General features: G+C 37.2%; 1 protein-coding gene across 1 annotated transcript in view; it reads right to left on the reverse strand.

Annotated features, from left to right (window-relative positions):
* Positions 1–4552: 4552 nt before the first annotated feature.
* Positions 4553–25538, reverse strand: part of LOC103069108 (solute carrier family 22 member 10) — a 45459-nt gene continuing 24473 nt past the window's right edge. The window contains exons 3-10 of the mRNA XM_007462109.1: positions 15177–15331; positions 14906–15074; positions 13550–13673; positions 12999–13114; positions 9879–10093; positions 7705–7813; positions 6747–6950; positions 4553–4613 (exon numbers count right to left, since the gene is read on the reverse strand). Coding sequence (XP_007462171.1) covers positions 4553–4613; positions 6747–6950; positions 7705–7813; positions 9879–10093; positions 12999–13114; positions 13550–13673; positions 14906–15074; positions 15177–15331 — 1153 coding nt within the window. The remainder of the gene's footprint in view (positions 4614–6746; positions 6951–7704; positions 7814–9878; positions 10094–12998; positions 13115–13549; positions 13674–14905; positions 15075–15176; positions 15332–25538) is intronic.

A 25538-nucleotide genomic window follows, 5' to 3' on the forward strand; every position in this document is an offset into this window, starting at 1 on the left:
TAATGCCTGAATCACACTGTACTATAGATTTACAGTAACCTTTGAAATTGTAAAGTGAAAGTCCTCTAAGTTTATTTTTCTTTTCCAATATTGTTTTGGCAATCTGGGTCCTTGAATCCATATCAATATTAATGACAATGATATTATAAATTGACAATTAATGTCAATTCTGCCCAAAAGTAAGCCAGTTGAGATTTGGATAGAAATTTTGTTGGAACTATAGGTCAACTTGGGGGTATTGCTTTACTGACAACACTAAGCCTCCCAATACAAGAATATGAGCTATCTTTCTATTTATGTAGATGTTCTTTATTTTCTCAGAACACTGTTTTTTGGTTTTGGTGGACAATTCTTGCACTCCTATTAACTTTTTCTGTGTATTTTATTCCCTATGATACTACTGTAAATTGATTTTTATAAGATTTGTTTTTGGGGCTTCCCTGGTGGCTCAGTGTTTGAGAGTCCGCCTGTCGATGCAGGGGACGCAGGTTCATGCCCTGGTCTGGGAAGATCCCACATGCCACGGAGCAGCTAGGCCCGTGAGCCATGGCCGCTGAGCCTGTGCATCCGGAGCCTGTGCTCCGCAACGGGAGAGGCCACAGCAGTGAGAGGCCGATGTACAGCAAAAAAAAAAAAAAAAAAAAAAAAAGATTTGTTTTTGGATTTATACCCATTGGAAAACAATTTCTGACTTCTCTCTCCCCCCAGCCCCTGACAATTACCATTCATTCTACTCTCTGCTTCTATGACTTTGACTATTTTAAAAACCTCATATAAGTGGAATCATGCCATATTTGTCATTCTGTAACTGGATTATTTCACTTATAATAATGTCTGTATGCTTATCCATGTTGTCCCAATGACAGGATTTGCTTCTTTTTTATGGACAAATAATATTCCACTTTTAAGCAAGATGTAAACACTCACTTGGAACTCTAAAACTCCTCAGAGAAAAAGCTAGGGAAAAACTTCTTTGACGTTGTTGGTGGCAATGATTTATTGGATTTGGCATGAAAATCACAGGCAACAATGTCAAAAATAGAAAAGTGGACTACATAAAACTCAAAAGGTTCAAAAAGCAAAGGAAATAATCAACAAAATGAAAAGGCATATATGCTGTTTACCAGGGTGAACTCCCTTTCTTTTGCTCACTTCCTATCTATTTTCTAAAAGAGTTTTTGAAGGATTCATGTTAATTCCTTTTAAATGTTTGGTAGCGTTCACCTTGAAGGTAAATTAGACTGAGCTTCTCTTTGTAGGAAGTTTTAAAATTAGTAACTTAAGACCTTTAATTTTTATAGTCCTATCCAGATTTTCTATTCCTTCTTTGAGTCAGTTTTGGTAAATTTTGCCCTTCTAGGAATTTGTCCATTTCATCAAATTATCTTATTTCTTGGCATTCAGTTGTTCACAGGATTACCTATCTGCTCTTTTTTATTTATGATTTTAGAAACTTGAGTCTCTTCTAATTCTTTTCTTGGTTAAGGCACTTAAAGTTTATTCACCCTATTTTGTTCACCTTTTCAAAGAATCAATTTGGTTTCATTGATTGTTCTCCATTGTTTTTCTATTATCTCTCTCTTTTTTATCTTTGTATTAATATTATTACCTTCTTTCTGCTTTCTTTGGATTTAGTTTTCTCTTCTTTTTCAAGTTCAAAGATTGAAGGTTAGATTACTGATTTGTGCTCTTTCTTTTTCTTTAATATAGTCATTTTTTCCCATGTCTTTTCCCCTAAGAATTGTTTTAGTGCATCCTATAAGTTTTGGTATGTTATGTTTTCCTGTTCATTCATCTTGAAAAGTTCTCTAATTTTCCATGTGATGATTTCTTCTTTAACTAATGGTTAGGTAGAAGTGTATAACTTAATTTCCTCATATTTGTAAATTTCTCAAAATTTATATTGTTGATTTCTAATTTAATTCTATTGTGGTCGAAGAACATATTTTGCATTATTTCCGTCCTTTACTGTGTATAAAGGCTTGTTTGATGGACTAATTTATGGTCTATTCTGGAGAATGTTCCATGAGTTCTTGAGAAGAATATGTATTGTGATGTTTTAGGTGAAGTATTCTATACTTGTTAGGTCTTCTTTGTTTATAGCATTGTTCAAGTCTTCTTTACACTTCCTGACCTTCTAACAAAGGTTCTATCCATTATATTTAGCAGGATATTGATATTTCCAACTATTATTGTTGAATTTTCTATTTCTACCTTCAGTTCTGTCAGTTTTTGCTTCATCTATTTTAGGATTCTGTTGTTACATTTATGCACATTTATAATTCTTATATCTTCTCGATTAATTGACCTATTTATCATCCTAAAATGTGCAGATTTTGCTTTAGTAACAGTTGTTGTCCTAAAGTCTATTTTGTATGATATTTATATAGTCACACCAGCTATCTTTCAGTTGCTGTCTGAATGGTATTTCTTTTTCTATCCTTTTACTTTCAATCTATTGGTATCAGGCCTAAAGTATATTTCCTGTAGACAACATATAGTTGGATATTTTTGTTTTTCATCCAGCCAGTCTCTGCTTTTAATTAGACTGTAAATATTATTATTGATACAGTTGGAATCACAGCAATTATTTTGATTTTATTTTTCTTTCTGTCTCATGACTATTTTATTCCTCTAGTCCTCTTTTAATACCACCTTTAGAGTAAATATTTTCTAGTATATCATTTAATTCATTTAAGTATTTTAAACTCTTTTTTTTCTCAGTGGTTTCTCAGTAGTTGCTCTAGAACTTATAATACACAGCATAAGCTATCAGAACCTACTTCATACTTATACTCACTGAATTCCATAATATATAGAAACTTTACTGCTATAGAGCTCTATTTCCTCCCCCATCCACTTTGTGCTATTATTTTTTAGACATGTTAATATATTACTATATATACTTTCACAGTCTAGAATAGTTGCCCCATGAGTTCTTTCATGGTGCATTTCGTCAAAAGAGAACAGATTCAGTATGCTTACTCTATCTTCTTCAGGATCAGAACCCTCCTCCTTTTTTAAGGGAAGCTCTGTACCACAGCAAACTAGTCATATATGTTTAATTTGGGTATATATGGTGTATATATGTGTCTTTTTAAAACTGTTTTCTGTAGATAATTAAGTTCCGTAATTAAAAATTTTTTTAAGAAAAAATAAAGAATAGGACAAAAGGGAAATTAACAGGAAGCAGAGAAACACATAAAGTTTGGTAACAAGAGAGAGAAAGGTGATGAAGAGGAAGAAATTATGAAAACATGCTCCATAGGATTCATGGAAGCTGGTGTTTAACAGAAATCATTGAATGCATCTAACAGAGCAGCAGATAAGGGAACAGTTTCTTAGAAAACCCTCTGCTTGTAACCTGCCTTTACTGATTAAGCCTACTTCATTTGTATTTTTTCCCCTTTCTCTAACTGCAAACCCCCCAAACTTCATGAACCCTACATAATTTATCATCAGACTTCTAACCACCCCTATAGATAATACTTCTGATGTATGAGTCACTATAGTAATGGGGGCTTAAGTTGTTTTCCAAAAATTTGGAGTCAATTCCTGCCCAATACACCTGTCTAAGACTAGTTGAGCCCACTGACCCTAAAGCTGGGCCTGCACAGAAATGAGTTACTTCATCTTTCCCCAATCTCCAATCACCTTTCCAAATGCCTGAGACCACTCTGCTGTTTTATATCATAAATATCTCAAGCCTCTGGCCTTTGGAGATGCATATCTGAGATTTATTCTCCTGTGTCCTCACTTGGCTACCTCACAAATAACACTTTCTCTGTTGCAAACGTCAGTGACTCAGTGTTTGGCTTGTTGTTCGACGGGCAAACAAACCTGGTTTGGTTACATATTTGGTGAGCAAGCCAGGAGATAACTCCAGACAGTCCTTTTGCCCATGGTTCTTCAGCCCCTTACCAGTATTGATAGCCTGTGGATGAGTCCAAACAGCTGCCTGGTAGACACTCCACAGGATTTCCCCCAGACCCAAAAAGATCAGTGTTTTCAAGTCACTTAGGCATATCCCAAACAACTCAATAATATTTTTAGGAATAAAAAATATCTAGCATCCAAGAAGTTAAGACACAATGCTTGGCATCCATCAAATATTAGGTAAGTAAAGTTATAGGAAAATAGAATCCATGATAAGGAGAGAAACTATTAATGAAAAAAAAGATAAACTAAATAGTCCTATATCTATTACATGAAATAAATTTATAGTTAAACATTCTCCCACAAAGAAAACTACAGGTATCTTCACTGGAAATTTTACCAAATATTTAAGGAAGACATATTACCTATTTTACACCAACTTCTTCAGGAAAAGAAGAGGAAAAAATGTTTCCTAACATTCTATGTGGGCACCATTTTTCTGATCATGGAATTACATGTTCCAAGAAATCATATGTTTAATCGCAAATTAATGCCATGATTGTAAATGAGATTCATGTTCCAGTATACTTTCTTGCTAGTATGTAAAGATAAAGGAAAACTCCCATTTTTTTCTTCATATTTTTATTTTCCTCACCAGTCATCTCATGAAATCCACTTAAAATTTTGTCACTTTAATGTAGAAATCTTTTTCATGTGCTTCTCTTGAGAATTTTTTGCTGGAAAAACAAAACAGAAAAAAACAAATCAACCAATGAGTTAGCAAATAAAAATACACATTAAAAAATAGAAAATAATAAAAGTAAGTTTGGATGCCATGCGTGCACAAGTACAAACTGATCCTTAACCATCAGCTTTTTATAATCCAATAAAATCCATGAGGGATTGACACTCATCCTGCAAAAGGCTCTGCTGACTGTGCAGACCCAAGAAAGCAGTTAGAAAGTGCTACTCTCACCTGGTCTTTTTAGACCTCTGACCAAAGACACCTTTGGAAAGTCAAGGGATGAGTTGAAAATCTTAGCCTCATTTGTTAGGCAGTGAAATGTGTCCCTTCAAAATTTCATATGCTGAAGCCTTAACTCTCAGTATCTCAGAATATGAGATTGCCATATTTAGAAACATGGTTCTTGCAGATATAATTAATTACGATGAAGTCATACTGGAGTAGGTTGGGCCCCTAAACCAATTTGACTGGTGTCATTATACAAAGAGTATATTTGGACGTAGAGACATGCCAGGGAGATGCCATGTGGAGATTGGAGTTAAGCCGCCACAAGCCAAGGAACTACCAGAAACCAGGAGAGACCTGGAACAGACCCTTCTCTAGAGCCTTCAGAGGGAGCATGGCCCTGCCAACAACTTAAGCTCAGACTTCCAGGCTCCAGAACTGTGAGACAATACATTTCTTTTGTCTAATTCACTCAGTTTGTGGAACTTTATTATTGAAGCCCTAGGTTACGAAGATAGCATATTTCTCCTATTAAAAGACTTTTACTAGTTTCTTTTTTCCCCTATCCTTGATACTTTCCATTACTTGTCGTGACAAAATTTGCCTGAATCTTACAAGCACCTACACAAGATTTATTTCTTTATTATCTTTTCAAAGAGAGTCTTTATTTTTTTTCTTTAAAAAATTTTTTTAACATCTTTAATGGAGTATAATTGCTTTACAATGGTGTGTTAGTTTCTGCTGTAGAACAAAGTGAATCAGCTATATATACACACATATCCCCATATCTCCTCCCTCTCGCGTCTCCCTCTCACCCTCCCTATCCCATCTCTCTAGGTGGTCACAAAGCACCGAGCTGATCTCCCTGTGCTGTGTGGCTGCTTCCCACTATTTAACATTTGGTAGTGTATACATGTCCATGCCACTCTCTCACTTCGTCCCAGCTTACCCTTCCCCCTTCCCGTGTCCTCAAGTCCATTCTCTACGTCTGCATCTTTGTTCCTGTCCTGCCCCTAGGTTCTTCAGAACCTTTTTTTTTTTTTTAAGATTCCATATACATGTGTTAGCATACGGTATTTGTTTTTCTCTTTCTGACTTACTTCACTCTGTGTGACAGACTCTAGGTCCATCCACCTCACTACAAATAACTCAGTTTCATTTCTTTTTATAGCTGAGTAATATTCCATTGTATATATGTGACACATCAACTTTATCCATTCATCTGTGAATGGACACTTAGTGTGCTTCCGTGTCCTGGCTATTGTAAATAGTGCTGTAATGAACACTGTGGTACGTAACTCTTTTTGAATTATGGTTTTCTCAGAGTATATGCCCAGTAGTGGGATTGCTGGGTCATATGGTAATTCTATTTTTAGTTTTTTAAGGAACCTCCATGCTGTTTTCCATAGTGGCTGTATCAATTTACATTCCCACCAACAGTAGAAGAGGGTTCCCTTTTCTCCACACCTTCTCCAGCATTTATTGTTTGTAGATTTTCAGAATGGCCATCATCAAAGAGTCTTTAACTCAACATGATCTTCCTAACATTGTTCCTTCACTGGTCATCCCATTTCTTTTCCCTTATATCCCCTGCTCTTATGGATCTGAGGATCATGAAATGCTATCATGAGGGCAGGTAGGATATGCCCTCACAGTAGAGCTAATTACTGTCTCTTCAGCACTAAAACTACCAATGAGAACAGGGCAGAGAGGAATCTCTGCAGTCTAGACTGGAACTCACAATGATTAGAAATGTGAAGGCAATGGCCCAAGATGGATGTATCCCAGGCAGGCTCAGCCTTCCCAGTGATCTGAGGGACCCGCTCTGTGTTTTGTCTTTCTCACTCACAGATCCAAAGCACACAGTCTCTCCCAGGGGATGGCTAGAAGCATTACTCACTTATTTTCCACATCCTGGATGGTGTCAAGCAGAGGCAGATTTCTGGTTTCAGGTTGGAAAGGGACAACAAGACTCGCAATAATGGGACATACTCCATAGATGATCCAGGGCAGAGTGGGTAGATACACCACCAGGGTCATCAAGAGGGGAGCCAGAGCTGACCCACACCTACTAGCCATTACATCTAATCCCAAAGCTTTTGCCCTGAAGGATAAACAAGAATACATAATAATCCAGTAAAAATCCACACATGTAACTTACAATCTATTATTTTGATGTGATTACGGAACACACTAAAACACAATGATTACATATGTGGGCTTTACGAAACACTTGTTTTTGTGATTTGCTCTGTGATTTTCTAGCTGTCTTTGACAGGGTCAAAATGTGTTAAGACCCATTTTCATCATTTTAATAAAAAGAGATACATGGCACCAAGTCAGCTTTTCTGATAAACTGTGGTGATAATTGTTTTTTAGTATATTGTTACGATTCCTATTACAAATAATTGCTTTATAATTAACATTTCTTATGTTATTCCACAATAAGCATCAATTAGCTGGGAAAGTCCTATTTTTTGGCCCTGGAGGGATATTCAAAGTTCTTTGTTTTTGATTTTCCATTTTTCTATTCTAGTAGTACAGTTTACAGCTATTAGATGATAAACAATAAAAAGTCGCTTTTTAGAAAATCCATATCCAAAGCCAACCTCAAGTACACAGTAATTAAGGTTAAATCCACTTTTTTGGTTTGTTTTTATTTTCTAATATGTTTGGTGCTTTGTATTTCCGTTTTACACTCATAACTGGAACTTAAAAATGGGCAACTACTACCTTATTATTAGTGGAATTAGAACATTTTCCTGGTCCCTTTCCTAAACCACAAATTATATTAAACTACTGGACACTATATATCAATCTTTACTCAGGCTTCGGAAGGATATAAAAAATCCTTATACCTGAGGAGAGTGGGGATGAGTTCATTACAGTGGACAGAATAACTGGTGATAGAAGCGGCACCACAGCTGATTCCCACACTTGCCAAAGTCACACACAGGGTCTGCATTTCTAGAGAGAGGAAGACCAGTGAGATTAAGAAAGCTGTGTTAAAGGAATCAGCATCCACCAAATTTATTCAGGACAAGCAACTCTACAGGTTATTTGTATGTTTGAAATAGATTGTAGAAAATATTACAGTAGCAGGATCATGGAGTCTTTTATAAACTGAGAAAGATAAAGTTATCAACATAGGTTGTAAAATGTACATAAAATTATCTCGGTTAATTGTAGCAAATCTCTCTGTATATCTGAGATTTGCCAGAGAAGAGGAAGAAAAGGTGAGTGTGGCAGAAATTTGCTTTTAGTTATTCTGTCCAGTACTTGCTCTATGCTTATTATAGAAGGTAGGACGGTCATGTGGACAATTACTGTGTCTAAGCCTCAGCGCTAACCTTGAGGACTTTACAATTAAAGTGCAGAATTTAAAGTGACCAGTCATCCTGGTTTTCCTGGGAATTCGGAGGTTTTAGCAATGTGAGATTTTCATGAATAAAACCTGGAAAGTCCCAGACAGGCCTCAATGAGTCAGTCAACCTAGTGTAGATACAGCATTGCCATGGAGTGAGTATGGCACAAGAGAGTCATAGAAGGACAGGGCTTTTCTGTTAGTGGAAAGGCTGAAGAGAAGCTGGATCTACATCAATGTTAGACATGAGGAACCAAGAATGGAAACTTCTATTTGGAAAAAAAGAATTTGGGACCACTAAAAAAAATTTCAGAGAAACAGTTTTCTGCACAGTATAAAAAGAAATCTAATTATAGCTTTATAATATTGGAAAGAACTCTCGTGGAAGGGAATAAGCCTGCATCATTAATGATCTTCTAAAGAGCAGAGTCCACCCATCTGTAATGCTGTGAAGCATATTCTTGCATTGGGAGATGGTAAAGCATAGTGCCCACTAAGGTTCTACTAATCATTACATATTTTTCTATTAACCTGTAATCTAACAGGGAATGGACAAGGATTTTTTTTTAAACACCTATTTTAATTAATTAATTTATTTTTGGCTGTGTTGGGTCTTCGTTTCTGTGCGAGGGCTTTCTCTAGTTGCGGCAAGCGGGGGCCGCTCTTCATCGCGGTGCGCGGGCCTCTCACTAGCGCGGCCTCTCTTGTTGCAGAGCACAGGCTCCAGACGCGCAGGCTCAGTAGTTGTGGCTCACGGGCCTAGGTGCTCCGCAGCATGTGGGATTTCCCAGACCAGGGCTCGAACCCGTGTCCCCTGCATTGGCAGGCAGATTCTCAACCACTGTGCCACCAGGGAAGCCCCAGACAAAGATTTTAATCTGCTTAAATTCTATTCCTACTGTTCACTCCTTCATTCCTTGAAAAAGGGGGATTTTTTTTCATTTCCTGGGAGATTCTCATGAGCAAGAGCTGCATGGTGACTTAACACCACACTCATATGTGGCTATGTAGAGACGGGGAAGTGACTAGTCACCAAAGCTGGTAATGAAGAGCCCAAACAGAGGGAGTTACCATGCTGTGTCCTCACCTGGGGGATCATTGCAAGGCCTCACCCCTCCATGTTTTTTATTTGACGTGTGAATGGACAAAAGGCAGGTAAACAATTGCTGTCCTAGAGAAATAATCTGGGATAAATTGTACCAGTTTAAGACACTTCACAATGTGATGAGATGAACATATGCCTGATTTACCCCTCACTAACCTTTAGTTTTTTTCCCAAAAAAAATTTAGCAGAATTTCTCATAAACCATCAGATTGGTTTGGGGGAGTACTTAGCACATAACTGGTACCTCTTTTTTTTTTTTTTTTTTTTTGTGGTACGCGGGCCTCTCGCTGTTGTGGCCTCTCCTGCTGCGGAGCACAGGCTCCGGATGCGCAGGCTCAGCAGCCATGGCTCACGGGCCTAGCCGCTCCGCGACATGTGGGATCTTCCCGGACCGGGGCACGAACCCGTGTCCCCTGCAACAGCAGGCGGACTCTCAACCACTGCGCCATCAGGGAAGCCCCTGGTACCTCTTTTTAAACCTGACTTCAGACAAGTGTGACCAATACAATCCCTGAAGTGTGGGAAAAAGACACTTTTTTCCCCAAAGTCCGGTCTTCTCTCACCTTGGGGCACAAACGTGTTGGTCAAAATGGAAAGTCCCACCAGGAACATGAAAAGCATCTGGGTTGGTCGACGGCCCATATAATTCAATACTAGAAGTGCAAGACATCGGGCTAAGGCAGTGAGAACTCCAAAGATTACCTGGAACAGGAAAATATTGCTCCCAAAGTGCTGTAGATTGATAAAGATGCCAAAAAAGGGTATTGTGCTTGCAAATCTGTAGTGAACAAAAGAAGAAAGACACAAGCTGTAAGATTTAGAGCCAACATGTTGCAGTCGATTATTATATTGACGCAGGCAGCCAATGATCAATGTTTAAGAATAAAGGTGTAGTCTGATTTGTATAACACTTCCTTTTAGGGTGATAATGTTACCATTAAAATAACATGGTTATAAAGGAAAACGATATTCCTTTTGTCCTTCTTTTTTTTTGAGTCCCTAAGCATAGAGTTAGCAGTGACGGGAAAACATAACCTGACTCAATCACCAAACTGGATGGTATAGAGAATTTGAATATATAAGCATTAAAACTTAAAATTTAGGGAAATCATTTCTTTTTGAGAGTTGTCTGTATGCTGTGAGTCCTCCCTCTATTCCGCCAACCCCAATACTGTAAAGCATTTCCCTTTTCTCAACTAGCGACTGAAACTGCAAAGAAACTACCTGTGTCCCCTTGACTGGGAGCATAGTGTCCTGGTTTCAAACACAGTTCTGGGAAATTTAAAGTTCATACCAGAGTTCTTGGGGCTAAAAGAAAATGTAAGAATTCAGGAAAGCAAACATGTACCAACTGTACCACCAGAAATGGAATCAAAGATTCCCACTGAGGATCTACCTTTTACCCAAAGAGCATCTAAGGGAAAGGAGTCCACATAAAAGATCTATTTCACCCAGAGAGAGACAGATTTAGGTATTGCAATAGAAGAAACCATCACACTAAATAGACATTTCTCCAAAGAAGATATACAGACTGCCAACAAACACAGGAAAGAATGCTCAACATCATTAATCACTAGAGAAATGCAAATCAAAACTACAATGAGATATCATCTCACACCGGTCAGAATGGCCATCATCAAAAAATCTAGAAACAATAAATGCTGGAGAGGGTGTGGAGAAAAGGGAACCCTCTTGCACTGTTGGTGGGAATGTAAATTGATACAGCCACTGTGGAGAACAGTATGGACGTTCCTTAGAAAACTACAAATAGAACTACCATACGACCCAGCAATCCCACTACTGGGCATATACCCTGAGAAAACCACAATTCAAAAATAATCATGTACCAAAATGTTCACTGCAGCTCTATTTACAATATCCAGGACATGGAAGCAACCTAAGTGTCCATCAACAGATGAATGGATAAAGAAGATGTGGCACATATACACAATAGAATATTACTCAGCCATAAAAAGGAACAAAACTGAGTTATTTGTAATGAGGTGGATGGATCTAGAGACTGTCATACAGAGTGAAGTAAGTCAGAAAGAGAGAAACAAATACCGTATGCTAACACATACATATGGAATGTAAAAAAAAAAAGAAAAAAAAATGTCAGAAGAACCTAGGGGCAAGACGGGAATAAAGATGCAGACCTACTAGAGAGTGGACTTGAGGATATGGGGAGCGGGAAGGGTAAGCTGGGACAAAGTGAAAGAGTGGCATGGACATATATACGCTACCAAACGTAAAATAGATAGCTAGTGGGAAACAGCCACATAGAACAGGGAGATCAGCTCGGTGCTCTGTGACCGCCTAGAGGGGTGGGATAGGGAGGGAGGGAGGGAGACGCAAGAGGGAGGAGGTATGGGGATATATGTATATGTATAGCTGATTCACTTTGTTATAAAGCAGAAACTAACACACCATTGTAAAGCAATTATACTCCAATAAAGACGTTTAAAAAGAAAATAGAAGAAACTATCACAGAACACAGCAATTGCAAACAGGACTTCTCTTTATCATTGTATGTACTTTTTCCTTCCACTCTGATTATCTAGAATTCCGAAACGTAAGTCTAGTGGATATGAAAAGGTCAAAAAGCACAATGTAGTTAAATGAATAAGCAGTCTACTAGGATATGTCCGGGAAAGATAAATTATACTATTCAATAGTCACTTTCTTAAGCTTGGCAGTGGGTGTTTATCGTCCTGTGTGCTTTTTGTCCATGTGTGTGAATCTTCAAAAATTCAGAATTTAAAATTTCTCCTCCTGACTATACCAAAGTAAATACTTATATCCCCTCAAGAGATAATGAGCAAGACTTTAACAGAAGCCCTTGTGCTAACACACAAAAAACTGTATCCTGTGTGCTGTAAACTGCTGTGTCCTGTAAACTGGGTGCTAACACACAAAAAACTGTATCCAAATTTATTTGTTTCCAAATTGGAAACAAATAAAAGTCCATCAATATTGAAGCACGTAAAGAAATTGTAGTGTATTCATCCAATGAAGACCAAAGCACTAGGGAGAACAACCTACTGTCACATGCAACAGAATGGATGAATCTTCATGAATGAGCATGAGGAAAGATGGCCTGTCGCAGAACCCTTCTATCATTTATATTATGTGAAGGTCAAGGTCAGGCAACACTCATCTGCAGTGAAGGAGATCAGAACCACTGTTAAGTTTTATTTGGCACAGGAGAGGGCTGTGAGCAGAGAACAGAGTCAGGCAATAGTGTGGAGGTGGTGAATGTTGCTGTACCAGATAGTTGAGGGGAAGTCTTGGGGAATTAGGATTTTCTATCTTGATCTGTATGTTGGCTACCTTTTTACATACTGACATATTCATTGATTTGTATATATTTCTGACCTCTTCATGCTTCTGTTTGCAACGTTTGCTTCAATTAAAATTGAAAGAAAAATGCAGAAAATTAAGTGCCCAAATCTGTACTGTGATGGAAGTTCTCAACATCAATCTCCAGAGAAAAGACTGATAGTGTGATATGACCTAACTAACTTTTCATCCTATAAGCAGTTCCGTGTGAGTGTTATTTGGTGTGATTTCCTCATTTTTTCTCCAAATCAGCGCCTCCCTCTCACAGCACTGTTAAAACCTATGAAATACATAGATTCATGTCCCCACTCTTCGAATGTTGTCATGCACTGCGTGGAGCCCACCTCACAAAGAGCAGGAGACAGATCCTCTTACGCAGGTTGGGTGTGCGGAAGAAATCAAATACAGTGGTTTTGGTCTGTGCGGCCTCCAGCTCCTCCTGCATGGTCGCTCTCAAACCCTTCAAGAACGACAAACGTGTCATTTGCCAACACACTGCCAGGTATTGTGATGAGCACTGACACCCAATAGGAGAGAAGAGATATGTTCCCTTTCTTTATAACGTAACATATTACACATGCAATCACAGGAGTGCACATGGTATGAAGAAGCATGCAGGGAGACTCCAGGAAATTAAATGGCAACAATGATATTTTGAAAATGAGGCCACAGAGGTGGGCAGGGCACCCAGGAGAGTACATAGGGTATAGAGTCAGATCAGGGATTGAGCTATGGGCAGAAGCTCTGTACAGGGCTCACAGCTTCTTTCCTATGAGATGGCCATGAAAGACCAGGGAATTTGCATTCTCAACTAGCTGCCCTTGTTAGAGGAGAAGGCAAGTGTCAATTTGTGTCTTCTCTCCAACCCAATAACCACCTTCCCCTTCCTGCTCACCTCCATGTTCAGGGCTGCTTCAGCATTCTTTATTCCATTTCTGTGTGCAACTTTTTTAAGTTCCTTTAAGCCCTCATCTGGTTTATTGGTGATAATCAGCCACCGAGCAGATTCCACCAGCCACCTGATGAAAGAAGGGCACACTGGTGCGGTCAGCTATCTCTTGCTTATTTGTCCTATGGTTAATTACAACATATGCTTTTTGCCTTCCATCCAATGTCCACCACCAATTGAAGTGGTGGATATTAGATGGAAGGCAAAAAATGTACTACATGCATAGGATCACAGACTTTGTTTTCAAATTGCCTCTCTGCTTATTCACCAGGAGATTTCCCAAGAGGCTTATGAAGCTTAAGTTTGAGAGTCCCTCACTTGCATAATTCCCTTCCAAAGCTTAGCATGAGATCTGGCAAATTTGTGCCATAGTATATATTCTATATATAGTATATATAATGTATATTATATATATATTATTATATATAGTGTATAAAATGTATATTATTTTGAAAAAAGAAGTCCCCAAATTATGTAAACTTTTAGGCCAACAAATATTGTGAATACTCCTGCCACTACCAGAAGTGTTGGTAACTAACTACATAAATGAGTCACTTATTTACATCTGCTTTAGTTTTCTTATAACTAAATGGAAACAATAAGCACATCTTCCTTCTTATGAGAATAGAATGACTTAGCAGATGAGTCTGACATGGATTACACTCTTCTTTCTCTCTGTACTCATCTCACTATATTAAGCCTGTAGTCATCTTTCTGCGATCTACTAAAGCTAATTATCCCTAGAGTGGTTTTAAGTGTAGGGATGGAATTATCCATAAATAAATATTGGTTAAAATTATTTAAGGGAAGAGGGAGTGTTGAACACGTAATGTAAGTCATCCAATCTGCATGTCATTTTCACTTCTGGAGAAATTCTGTTGCTGTTTTGTTAAATTGCTCTATGAATAAATTTTCTGCCGCTTCCTTTATCCAACTTCATCTGCAACATAGAAAATCATGGAAAACTTTATTGTACCTTATTCATTCCAAAGCCAAAAAATTGAAGGTATATCTTCAAGTCTATAAGAAAAATAATATTGGAATAACTCAATGACCACAATACTGGGTAAGGCTTAGGAAGCAAAATGGCAGAAAATCCCTCAAGCTCCCTGGAAGGAAGATCACTGTTACTCCCTATTCTAATTCTCAAATCTCAAATTGATCAGAGTGAACAGATGAGAAACGCTGGTTTACATCAAAACAAGAGGAAAGGGTCCAGGGAATAAGAAAATCAGTATATCCCAATTCAATATGCATTTTCATCCTAGGTTCCCTTAAGTGGAGTGAGAGACAGACTCATACCTTGAGGAGAAAAAGAAGAGGAAGAATGGTATAGACACCACCAGCTGCAGGGTATGCCAGTCTCGAAAGACAAAAGCCAGTCCTCCTAGCATTATCTGTCCAATACTAATGGCACAGGTTATCAGTGTTATTACCATGGCTTTTGACTGGGACCTTGTCCACTCTACAACTGAAAGAAAACCCAATTGGGATATTAATGTCACATAAGGGTGAAATTTCAAGGTTAAATTCAAGGCTTGGAAAATCAAGAAAATCAAAACTGTTGACTTACTGAGCATCCAGTTATTTGTTATGATGACCACAGCAGAGCAACCTGACCAGAAGCGTAGTGAGCAGTAAATGAGGAAGGTGGGAGCAAAGGCTGCACAGGTCCCAGAGATGGCGAGCTGGAGCAAACACCACCTGAGAATCAACTTTCTCCCAAACCTAAGAAACAGAGAGGCAGGTTAGATTATGGGAGCAATGATAATTTGTGGTAAAAAAAAAAATTAAGAAAACAAAGCAGACATTGAAATTTAGACAATTTTTTAGCAAGTGATTCTTTGTACCTGAAACCTTGAGTAAACAAGAGCTAAATCAACAACGGAAATCGCTTCACATTAACACTCTGGTTTACAGACTAACATTACTAAAACGTCATCATCCAATCCCCAGGAGGACTCTGACAGGAAGTGATACCATACGAAAGAAACTACAGTGTTGGAAATTGGAATATACCATGAGCATTCATTGTACTAACATATGTATTTACCATAGTGGAGAGTCTGTATAGTGTGTAGAACACAAGAGAGCTAAAAGTGTACTTTGGTCTCTAGCACCGGACAGGTAAAGATGCAACTGATGCAAATGATCAGTGAAGCAATGCGTCAAAGTTGTTGAAGATTTATGTAAGAGTCACTCTTTGTTGAATCTGTATTTATAAACCTCAAGTAATGTGCTTTCCTAGAATAGAATATAAAGAGCACCATAATCCAGTCCGTGGCTATTATATCAATCTCTCAAGGAAAGAATTATATAAAATGGAGAATGAAGGGGAAAAGAATGTGAAAAACAAATAGGGAAAAGTGAATTTTGCCTTTCATTTTGGGCATCAAGAAAAGAGGGTCTTAGTAGAGACAACGTGGACTAAACGAGATGTGGTAATGTAAATATAAGCCCATTGTCTGTAATAAAAACAGATAGACAGTGTTTGGTATTAGGAATTCCTCTGCAATATTTAAAAATAGCATCAAATAATTTCCCCCCAAACAGAAAATGGGATACATAAGAACAAACACAGCACCAAATAATCATGTTCATAATCACTAACATCATCAAGAAAATAATTTAGAAAACAAAAAATGAAATGGTAGACGGAAAGAAAATCCCAGAACAATCACATCAAACTGATTGCTAATGACCTAAACACTCCATCGAATGATAGAGATTACCAGAGCGAGTTAAAAAACAGATGAACTGGGCTTCACTGGTGGCGCAGTGGTTGAGAGTCCGCCTGCCGATGGAGGGGACACGGGTTCGTGCCTCGGTCTGGGAGGATCCCACGTGCCGCGGGGCGGCTGGGCCCGTGAGCCATGGCCGCTGAGCCTGCGCATCCGGAGCCTGTGCTCCGCAATGGGAGAGGCCACAACAGTGAGAGGCCCGCGTACCGCAAAAAAAAAGAAAAAAACAGATGTACTTTTTTTTTTAACATCTTTATTGGAGTATAATTGCTTTACAATGTTGTGTTAGTTTCTGCTGTATCACAAAGTGAATTAGCTATATGGATACATATATCCCTATAAACCCTCCCTCTTGCATCTCCCTCCCATGCTCCCTATACCAGCCCTCTAGGTGATCACAAAGCACCAAGCTGATCTCCCCATGGGATGCAACCGCTTCCCACTATCATTTATTTTACATTTGGTAGTGTATATATGTCCTTTCCACTCTCGCACTTCGTCCCAGCTTCCCCTTCCCCCTCCCCATGTCCTCAAGTCCATTCTTTACATCTGTGTCTTTATTCCTGTCCTTCCCCTAGGTTCTTCAGAATGATTTTTGTTTTTTAGCTTCCATATATACGTGTTAGCATATGGTATTTGTTTTTCTCTTTCTGACTTACTTCAGTCTGTATAACAGACACTAGGTCCATCCACCTCACTACAAATAACTCAATTTTGTTTCTTTTTATGGCTGAGTAATATTCCATTGTATGTATGTGCAACATCTTCCTTATCCATTCATCTGTTGATGAACAGTTAGGTCGCTTCCATGTCCTGGCTATTGTAAATAGTGCTACAATGAACATTGTGGTACATGACTTTTTTTGAATTGTGGTTTTCTCAGGGTATACGCCCAGTAGTGGGATTGCTGGGTCGTATGGTAGTTCTATTTTTAGTTTTTTAAGGAACCTCCAGACTGTCCTCCATAGTGGCTGTGTCAATTTACATTCCCACCAACAGTGCAAGAGTGTTCCCTTTTCTCCACACCCACACCAGCTTTTATTGTTTGTAGATTTTTTGATGATGGCCATTCTGACCAGTATGAGGTGATATGTCATTGTAGTTTTGATTTTCATTTCTCTAATGATTAATGATGTTGAGCATTCTTTCATGTGTTTGTTGGAAGTCTGTATATCTTCTTTGGAGAAATGTCTACTTAGGTCTTCAGCCCAGTTTTGGATTGGGTTGTTTGTTTTTTTGATATTGAGTTGGATGAGCTTCTTGTATGCTTTGGAGATTAATCCTTTGTCAGTTGCTTCATTGGCAAATATTTTCTCCCATTCTGAGGGTTGTCTTTTGGCCTTGTTTATGGTTTCCTTTGCTGTGCAAAAGCTTTTAAGTTTCATTTGGTCCCACTTGTTTATTTTTGTTTTTATTTCCATTTCTCTAGGAGGTGGGTCACAAAGGATCTTGCTGTGATTTATGTCCAACACTGTTTTTCCTATGTTTTCCTTTAAGAGTTTTATAGTGTCTGGCTTTACATTCAGGTCTTTAATCCATTTTGAGGTTATTCTTGTGTATGGTGTTAGGAAGTGTTTTAATTTCATTATTTTACATGTAGCTGTCCAGTTTTCCCAGCACCACTTATTGAAGAGGCTGTCTTTTCTGCATTGTATATTCTTGCCTCCTTTATCAAATATAAGGTGGCCATATGTGCATGGGTTTATCTCTGGGCTTTCTATCCTGTTCCATTGACCTATGTTTCTGTTTTTGTGCCAGTACCATACTGTCCTGTTTAGTGTAGCTTTGTAGTATAGTCTGAAGCCAGGCAGCATGATTCCTCCAGCTCTGTTTTTCTTCTCAAGATTGCTTTGGTGATTTGGGGTCTTTTGTGTTTCCATACAAATTGTGAAATTTTTTGTTCTAGTTCAGTGAAAAATGCCATTGGTAGTTTGACAGGGATTGCATTGAATCTGTAGATTGCTTTGCGCAGTATAGTCATTTTCACAATGTTGATTCTTCCAATCCAAGAACATGGTATATCTCTCCATCTGTTTGTATCATCTTTAATTTCTTTCATCAGTGTCTTATAGTTTTCTGCATACAGGTCTATTGTCTCCGTAGGTAGGTTTATTCCTAGGTGTTTTATTCTTTTTGTTGCAAAGGTAAATAGTAGTGTTTCCTTAATTTCTCTTTCAGACTTTTCATCATTAGTGTATAGGAATGCAAGAGATTTCTGTGCATTAATTTTGTATCCTGCTACTTTACCAAATTCATTGATTAGCTCTGGTAGTTTTCTGGTAGCATCTTTAGGATTTTCTATGTATAGTATCAGGTCATCTGCAAACAGTGAGTTTGCTTCTTCTTTTCCGATTTGGATTCCTTTTATTTCTTTGTCGTCTCTGATAGCTGTGGCTAAAACTTCCAAAACTATGTTGAATAATAGTGGTGAGAGTGAGCATCCTTGTCTTGTTCCTGATTTTAGGGGAAAGGGTTTCAGTTTTTCACCATTGAGAATGATGTTGGCTGTGGGTTTTTCATATATGATCTTTATTATGTTGAGATAAGTTCCCTCCCTGCTTACTTTCTGGAGGTTTTTTTAAATCATAAATCAGTGTTGAATTTTGTCAAAAGCTTTTTCTGCATCTATTGAGATGATCATATGGTTTTTCTCCTTCAATTTGTTAGTATGGTGTATCACATTGATTGAGTTGCGTATATTGAAGAATCCTTACATTCCTGGGGTAAACCCCACTTGATCATGGTGTATGATCCTTTTAATGTGCTGTTGGATTCTGCTTGCTAATATTTTGTTGAGGATTTTTGCATGTTTGTTCATCAGTGATATTGGCCTGTAGTGGTCTTTCTCTGTGACATCTTTGTCTGGTTTGGGTATCAGGGTGATTGTGGCCTCGTTGAATAAGTTTGGGAGTGTTCCCCTCTTTGCTATATTTTGGAAGATTTTGAGAGGGATACGTGTTAGCTCTTCTCTAAATGTTTGATAGAATTCACCTGTGAACCCATATTGTCATGGGCTTTTATTTGTTGGAAGATTTTAAATCACAGTTTCAATTTCAGTGCTTGTCATTGGTCTGTTTATATTTTCTATTTCTTCCTGGTTCAGTCTCTGAAGGTTGTGCTTTTCTAAGAATTTTTCTATTTCTTCCAGGTTTTCCATTTTATTGGCATATGGTTTCTTGTAGCGATCAAAAAAGTGATGTACTTTTATACTGCCCACTGTAGTACTTAAAATATTGTCAGTTGAAAGATGGACCTAGAGTCTGTCATACAGAGTGAAGTAAGTCCGAATAAGAAAAAAAAATACCATATGCTAACACACTTATATGGAATCTAAAAAAAACAAAAAATGGTACTGATGAACCTAGTGGCAGGGCAGGAATAAAGATGCAGACGTAGAGAAAGGACTTGAGGACACAGACGGGTGAAGGGAAAGCTGGGATGAAGCGAGAGAGTAACATTGACATATATACACTACCAAATGTAAAATGGATGGCTAGTGGGAAGCTGCTGCATAGCACAGGGAGATCCGCTCGATGCTTTGTGAGGACCTAGAGGGGTGGGATAGGGAGGGTGGGAGGGAGGGGATATGGGGTTATATTTATACATATAGCTGATTCACCCTTTTATACAGCAGAAACTAACACAACATTGTAAAGCAGTTATACTCCAATAAAGAGGTAAAAAAATGTAAATTGACAGAAAAAGATATAGAATTAAAATAGTAATAATAATGTGGGAGTCTTTATATTAATATCAAATAAAATAAATTTCAAAACAAAATACATTTCCAGAAAAGATAACGCTGGAAATGTCAAATGTACCTTAACTTAAAAAAATTTTGAAATACATGAAACAATATTGACAGAATTAGACACATAATTCACAATGATATTGGGAGATATATTTGAATGTTTTTAATGTCATATGATAGATATAATACTTGTCATTTTAATCTTTTTTAGATGTACAAACCTGTGATTAATTACATTCGTCATGTTGTGCTACCATCATTGTCTTTTCTGAGACATTTACATCAACACAAAGAGAAATTCTATCACCATCAAGCAGTAATTTCCCATTCACTCCTGCCCTCTTATTCTTCTGATATCACTAATCTACTTTCTGTCACCATTAATTTGCCTATTCTAGATATATTTCATATAAGCGGATGCCTACAACATTTGTTCTTTTGTGTCGGGTTTATTTCATTTAGCATAATTTTTTTCAAGGTTCATTCATGTTGTACCATGTACCAGAACTTCATTCTTTTTTGCTGTATTTGATATACAGCTGTCTAAGTCCCTGTTTTCAGAGTATACACCTAGGAGTGGAATTGCTGGTTCAGATGGCAATTACATGTTTAGATTTTTGAGGATCTGTCAAACTGCTTTCCACAGAGGTTTCACCAATTTACATTCCCACCATCAATGGACAAGAGTTTCAATTTCTCCACATGCTCACCAACACTTGAAATTTCAAATTTTTTTGAAGTTCTGTTGATTTACAATATTATATTAGTTTCTGGTGTACAGCACAGTGATTCAGTATTTTTGAAGATTATATTCCATTATAAGTTATTATAAGATAATGGATATAATTCCCTGTGTTTTAAAATATATCCTTGTTGCTCTTCTGTTCTATGCACAATAGTCTTATCTATCTCTTTTTTTTTTTTTTTGCGGGATGCGGGCCTCTCACTGTTGTGGCCTCTCTCGTTGCGGAGCACAGGCTCCGGACGCGCAGGCTCAGCGGCCATGGCTCACGGGTGCAGCTGCTCCGCGGCATGTGGGATCTTCCCGGACCAGGGCACGAACCCGTGTCCCCTGCATCAGCAGGCGGACTCTCAACCACTGCGCCACCAGGGAAGCCCCTTATCTATCTCTTAATACCATATCTCTAATATCTTCCTCCCCACTTCCTGTCCCCTTTTGTAACCACTAGTTTGTTTTCTGTATCTGTAAGCCTGTTTTTTTTTTTTTGCATACATTCATTGGTATTATTTTTTAAGATTCCACATATAAGTGATGTTATAGAGTATTTGTCTTTCTCTCTCTGACTTATTTTGCTAGCACAATATTTTCTAAGTCCATCCACATTGCTGCAAGAATTTCATTCTTATCATGGCTGAGTAATATTCCGTTGTAAATGTATACTACATCTTCTTTATTAGTCTGTTAATTGCTCCCACGTCTCAGCTATTATAAATAGTGCTGCTATGAATATTGGGGTGCATGTATCTTTTTGAATTAGTGTTTTCATTTTTTTCTAGATATTATCCCAGGAATGGAATTGCTGGGTCATATGGTAGCTCTATTTTTAGTTTTTTGAGAACCTTCCATAGTGTCTTCCACAGGGGTTGCATCAATTTACATTCTCACCAATAGTGTACAAGGGTTCCCTTTTGTCCACATTCTCACCAATATTTGTTATTTGTATTCTTGTTGATAGCCATTTTGACAGGTGTGAGGTGATCTCACATTGTCTTTTTAATTAACATTTCTCTAATGATTAAAGATGTTGAGCATCTGTTCATGTGCCTATTGATCATCTGTATGTATTCTTTGGAGACATGTCTATTTAGATCTTCCTATTTTTTTATCCAGTTGTTTGGTTTTTTTGATGTTGGTGTGAATGAGTTATTTACATGTTTGGATATTAACCCCTTATCAGTCATATCATTTGCAAATATTTTCTCCCATTCAGCAGGTTGTCATTTCATTTTGTTGATGATTTCCTTTACTGTGTGAAAGCTGTTAAGTTTAATTTTGTCCCAACTGTTTATTTTTGGTTTTATTTCCTTTGCTTTAGGAGACAGATCCAATAAAAACATTGCTTTGATTTATGTCAGAGTGTTCCACATATATTTACTTCTAGAAGTTTTATGGTTTCTAGTCATACATTTAGGTCTTTAATCCATTTTCTTTTTTTATTTAAGTGTATATGGTTTTAGAGAATGTTCTAATTTCCTTCTTTTACATGAAGCTGTCCAGTTTTCTGAGCACCACTTATTGAAGTGACTGTTTCTCCTCCATTCTATATTCTTGCTTCCTTTGTTGATCATAAGTGTATGGGTTTATTTCTTGGCTCTCTATTCTGGTCCATTGATCTATATGTCTGTTCTTGTGCCAGTACCACATTGTTTTGATTACTGTAGTTTTGTAGTATACTCTGAAGTCAGGGATCATGATTCCTCCAGCTCTGTTCTTTCTCAAGATCATTTTGGCTATTGATGGCCTTTTCTGATTCCATTCAAAATTTAAAATTATTTGCTCTAATTCTGTGAAAAATGTTCTTGGTATTTTTATAGGGATTACTTTGAATCTGTAGATTCCCTTGGGTAGTATGGTCGTTTTAACATTAATTCTTCCAGTCTATGAACACAGTATATCTTTGCATCTGTTTGTGTCCTCTTCAATTTCTTTCATCAGTGTCTTGTAGTTTTCCAAGAACAGGTCTTTCATCTCCTTAGGTAGGTTTATTCCTGGGTATTTTATTCTTTTTGATGTGATTGGAAATTGAATTTTGTGTTTGATTTCTCTTTCTGGTAGTTTTTTGTTAGTGTATAGAAATGCAACAGATTTCTGTATGTTAATTTTGTATCCTGCAACATTGGTGAATTCATTGGTGAGCTCTGGTAGTTTTCTGGTGGCATCATCGGATTTTCTATGAATAGTATGACATCTGCAAACAATGACAGTTTTTTTTTAAATTTGTTTTCTTTTATTTCTTTTTATTGTATTTGCATATCTAGGACTTCCAATACTATGTTGAATAAATGTGGCAAGAATGAGCACCCTTTTCTTGTTCCTGAACTTTTAAGAAATGCTTTCAGTTTTTCACCAGTGATTATGATGTTAGCTATGTGCTTGTCATATATGACTATTATGATGTTGAGGTATATTTCCTCTATGCCCACCTTCTGAAGATTTTTTACTGTAAATGAATGTTGAATTTTATCAAAATCTTTTTCTCCATCTATTTAGATGACCATATGGTTTTTCTTAATTCTTCAGTTTCTTAATGTGGTATATCACATTGATTTGTTTGCAGAAACTGAAAAATACTTGCATCCATGCAATAAAGCACACTTGATTATTGTGTATGATCCTTCTGATATATTGTTGGATTCAGTTTCCTAATAACAACATGTTATTGAGGGTTTTTGCAACTATGTTCTTCAGTGATATTTGCCTCTAATTCCTTTTTTTGTGACAGCTTTGTCTGGTTTTGGTATCAGGGTGATGATGGCCTCATAGAATATGTTCAGAAGTGCTTCTTCCTCTGAAATTTTTTGGAGTAGTTTGAGAAGTATAGATGTTTTTGTTTTTTATTTTATTTTATTGAGGTATAGCTGTTTTACAATGTAGTGTTAATTTCTGCTGTACAGCAAAGTGATTAGTCATATATATACATGACTATATATATGAATATATATATTCATTCTTTTTCATATTCTTGGTTTTTTTTGTTTATTACAGGACATTGAATATAGTTCCCTGTGCTATACTGTAGGAACTTGTTTGTCCATTCAGTATATAATAGTTTGGATCTGCTAATCCCAAACTCCCAATCTATCCCTCCCCCACCACTCCTCCTGCTTGGCAACCACAAGTCTGTTCTCTGTATCTATGAATCTGTTTCTGTTTTGTAGATAAGTTCTTTTGTATCTTATTCTAGATTCCATATATAAGTGATATCATATGCTGTTTGTCTTTCTCTTTCTGACTTACTTCACTTAGTATGATAATCTCTAGGTCCATCCAAGTTGCTGCAAATGGCATTATTTCATTCTTTTTGTGGCTTAGTAGTATTCCACTGTATATATGTACCACTGTATATATTTACCTTCTTTAGAGAAGGATAGATATTAACTGTTCTCTACATGTTTGGTAGAATTCCCCTTTGAAGCCATTTGACCCCGGACTTTTGTTTGCAGGAAGATTTTAAAATTAAAGATTCTATCTCACTTCTACTGATCAGTCTGTTCAAATTGTCTGTTTCTTCTTGACTCAGTATTGGCAGGCTGCATGCTTTTAGAAATTTGTTAATTTCTTCTAGCTTGTCCAATATTTTGATGTATAACTAGTCATAGTATTCTTTTATGATTTTTTTGTTTCTCTGTGGCATCAGTTGTTATTTCCCCTCTTTCATCTCTTATTTTGTTTATTTGGGTCCTCTCTCTTTTCTTCTTAGTGAGCCTGGCTACATGTTTATCAATTTTGTTTATATTTTCAAAAAAACAGCTCTTGGTTCCATTGATCTTTTCTATTTTTTTAATCTATATTTATTTATTTTCTTTCTGAACTTTATTACTTACTTCCTTCTAGTGACTTGTGTTTTGTTTGTCTTTCTTTTTCTAATTATGTTTAGGTGGTTTATTTGAGAATTTTCTTGTTTTGGGGAGAAGGCCTGTATTGCTATAAACTTCCCTCTTAGAACTGCTTTTGATGCATCTCACAGTTTATGGAAAGTGTGCTTCATTTTCACTTGTCTCAGGGTATATTCTGATTTCCTCTTTGATTTTATCGTTGACCCAGTGGTTTCTTAGTAGCATGTCATTTAGTCTCCACATGTTTGCTCTTTTCCCATTTTTATTCCTGTAGTTGATTTCTGGATTCATACTGCTGTGGTAGGAAAAAATGTTTTATATTATTTCTATCTTAAATTTGTTGAGACTTGCTTTGTGGTCCAATATGTGATCTATCCTGGAGAACATTCCATGTGCACTTGAAGAGAAAATGTATTCTGATTTTTGGGGGAGGGGGATGTAATGTCCTGTAGATATCAACCAAGTCCAACTGGTCTATTGTGTCTTTAAGACCACTTTTGCCTTACTGATTTTCTGTCTGGATGATCTGTCCACTGATGTCAGTGGAATGTTAAATTTTCCTACTATTATTGTATTATTGTCAATTTCTCCCTTTATGTTTGCTAGTGTTTGCTTTATATATTTAGGTGTTCCTCTATTGAGTGCATATATGTTAGCTAGTGTATTATCCTGTTCTTGTATTTATCCCTGTATTATTATATAAAGCCTTCTTTGTCTTTTTCTATAGGCTTTGTTATAAAATCTATTATGTTTCATATGAGTACTGCTACCTCTGATTTCTTGCTGTTTCCCTTTGAAATATCTTTTTCTAACCCTTCACTTTCAGACTAACTCTCAAGTTGTCTCATGTGGGCAGCATACTGAA

This window comes from Lipotes vexillifer, unplaced genomic scaffold, assembly GCF_000442215.2.
Source record: "Lipotes vexillifer unplaced genomic scaffold, Lipotes_vexillifer_v1.1 scaffold1129, whole genome shotgun sequence".
In the NCBI taxonomy this organism is placed as follows: Eukaryota; Metazoa; Chordata; class Mammalia; order Artiodactyla; family Lipotidae; genus Lipotes; species Lipotes vexillifer.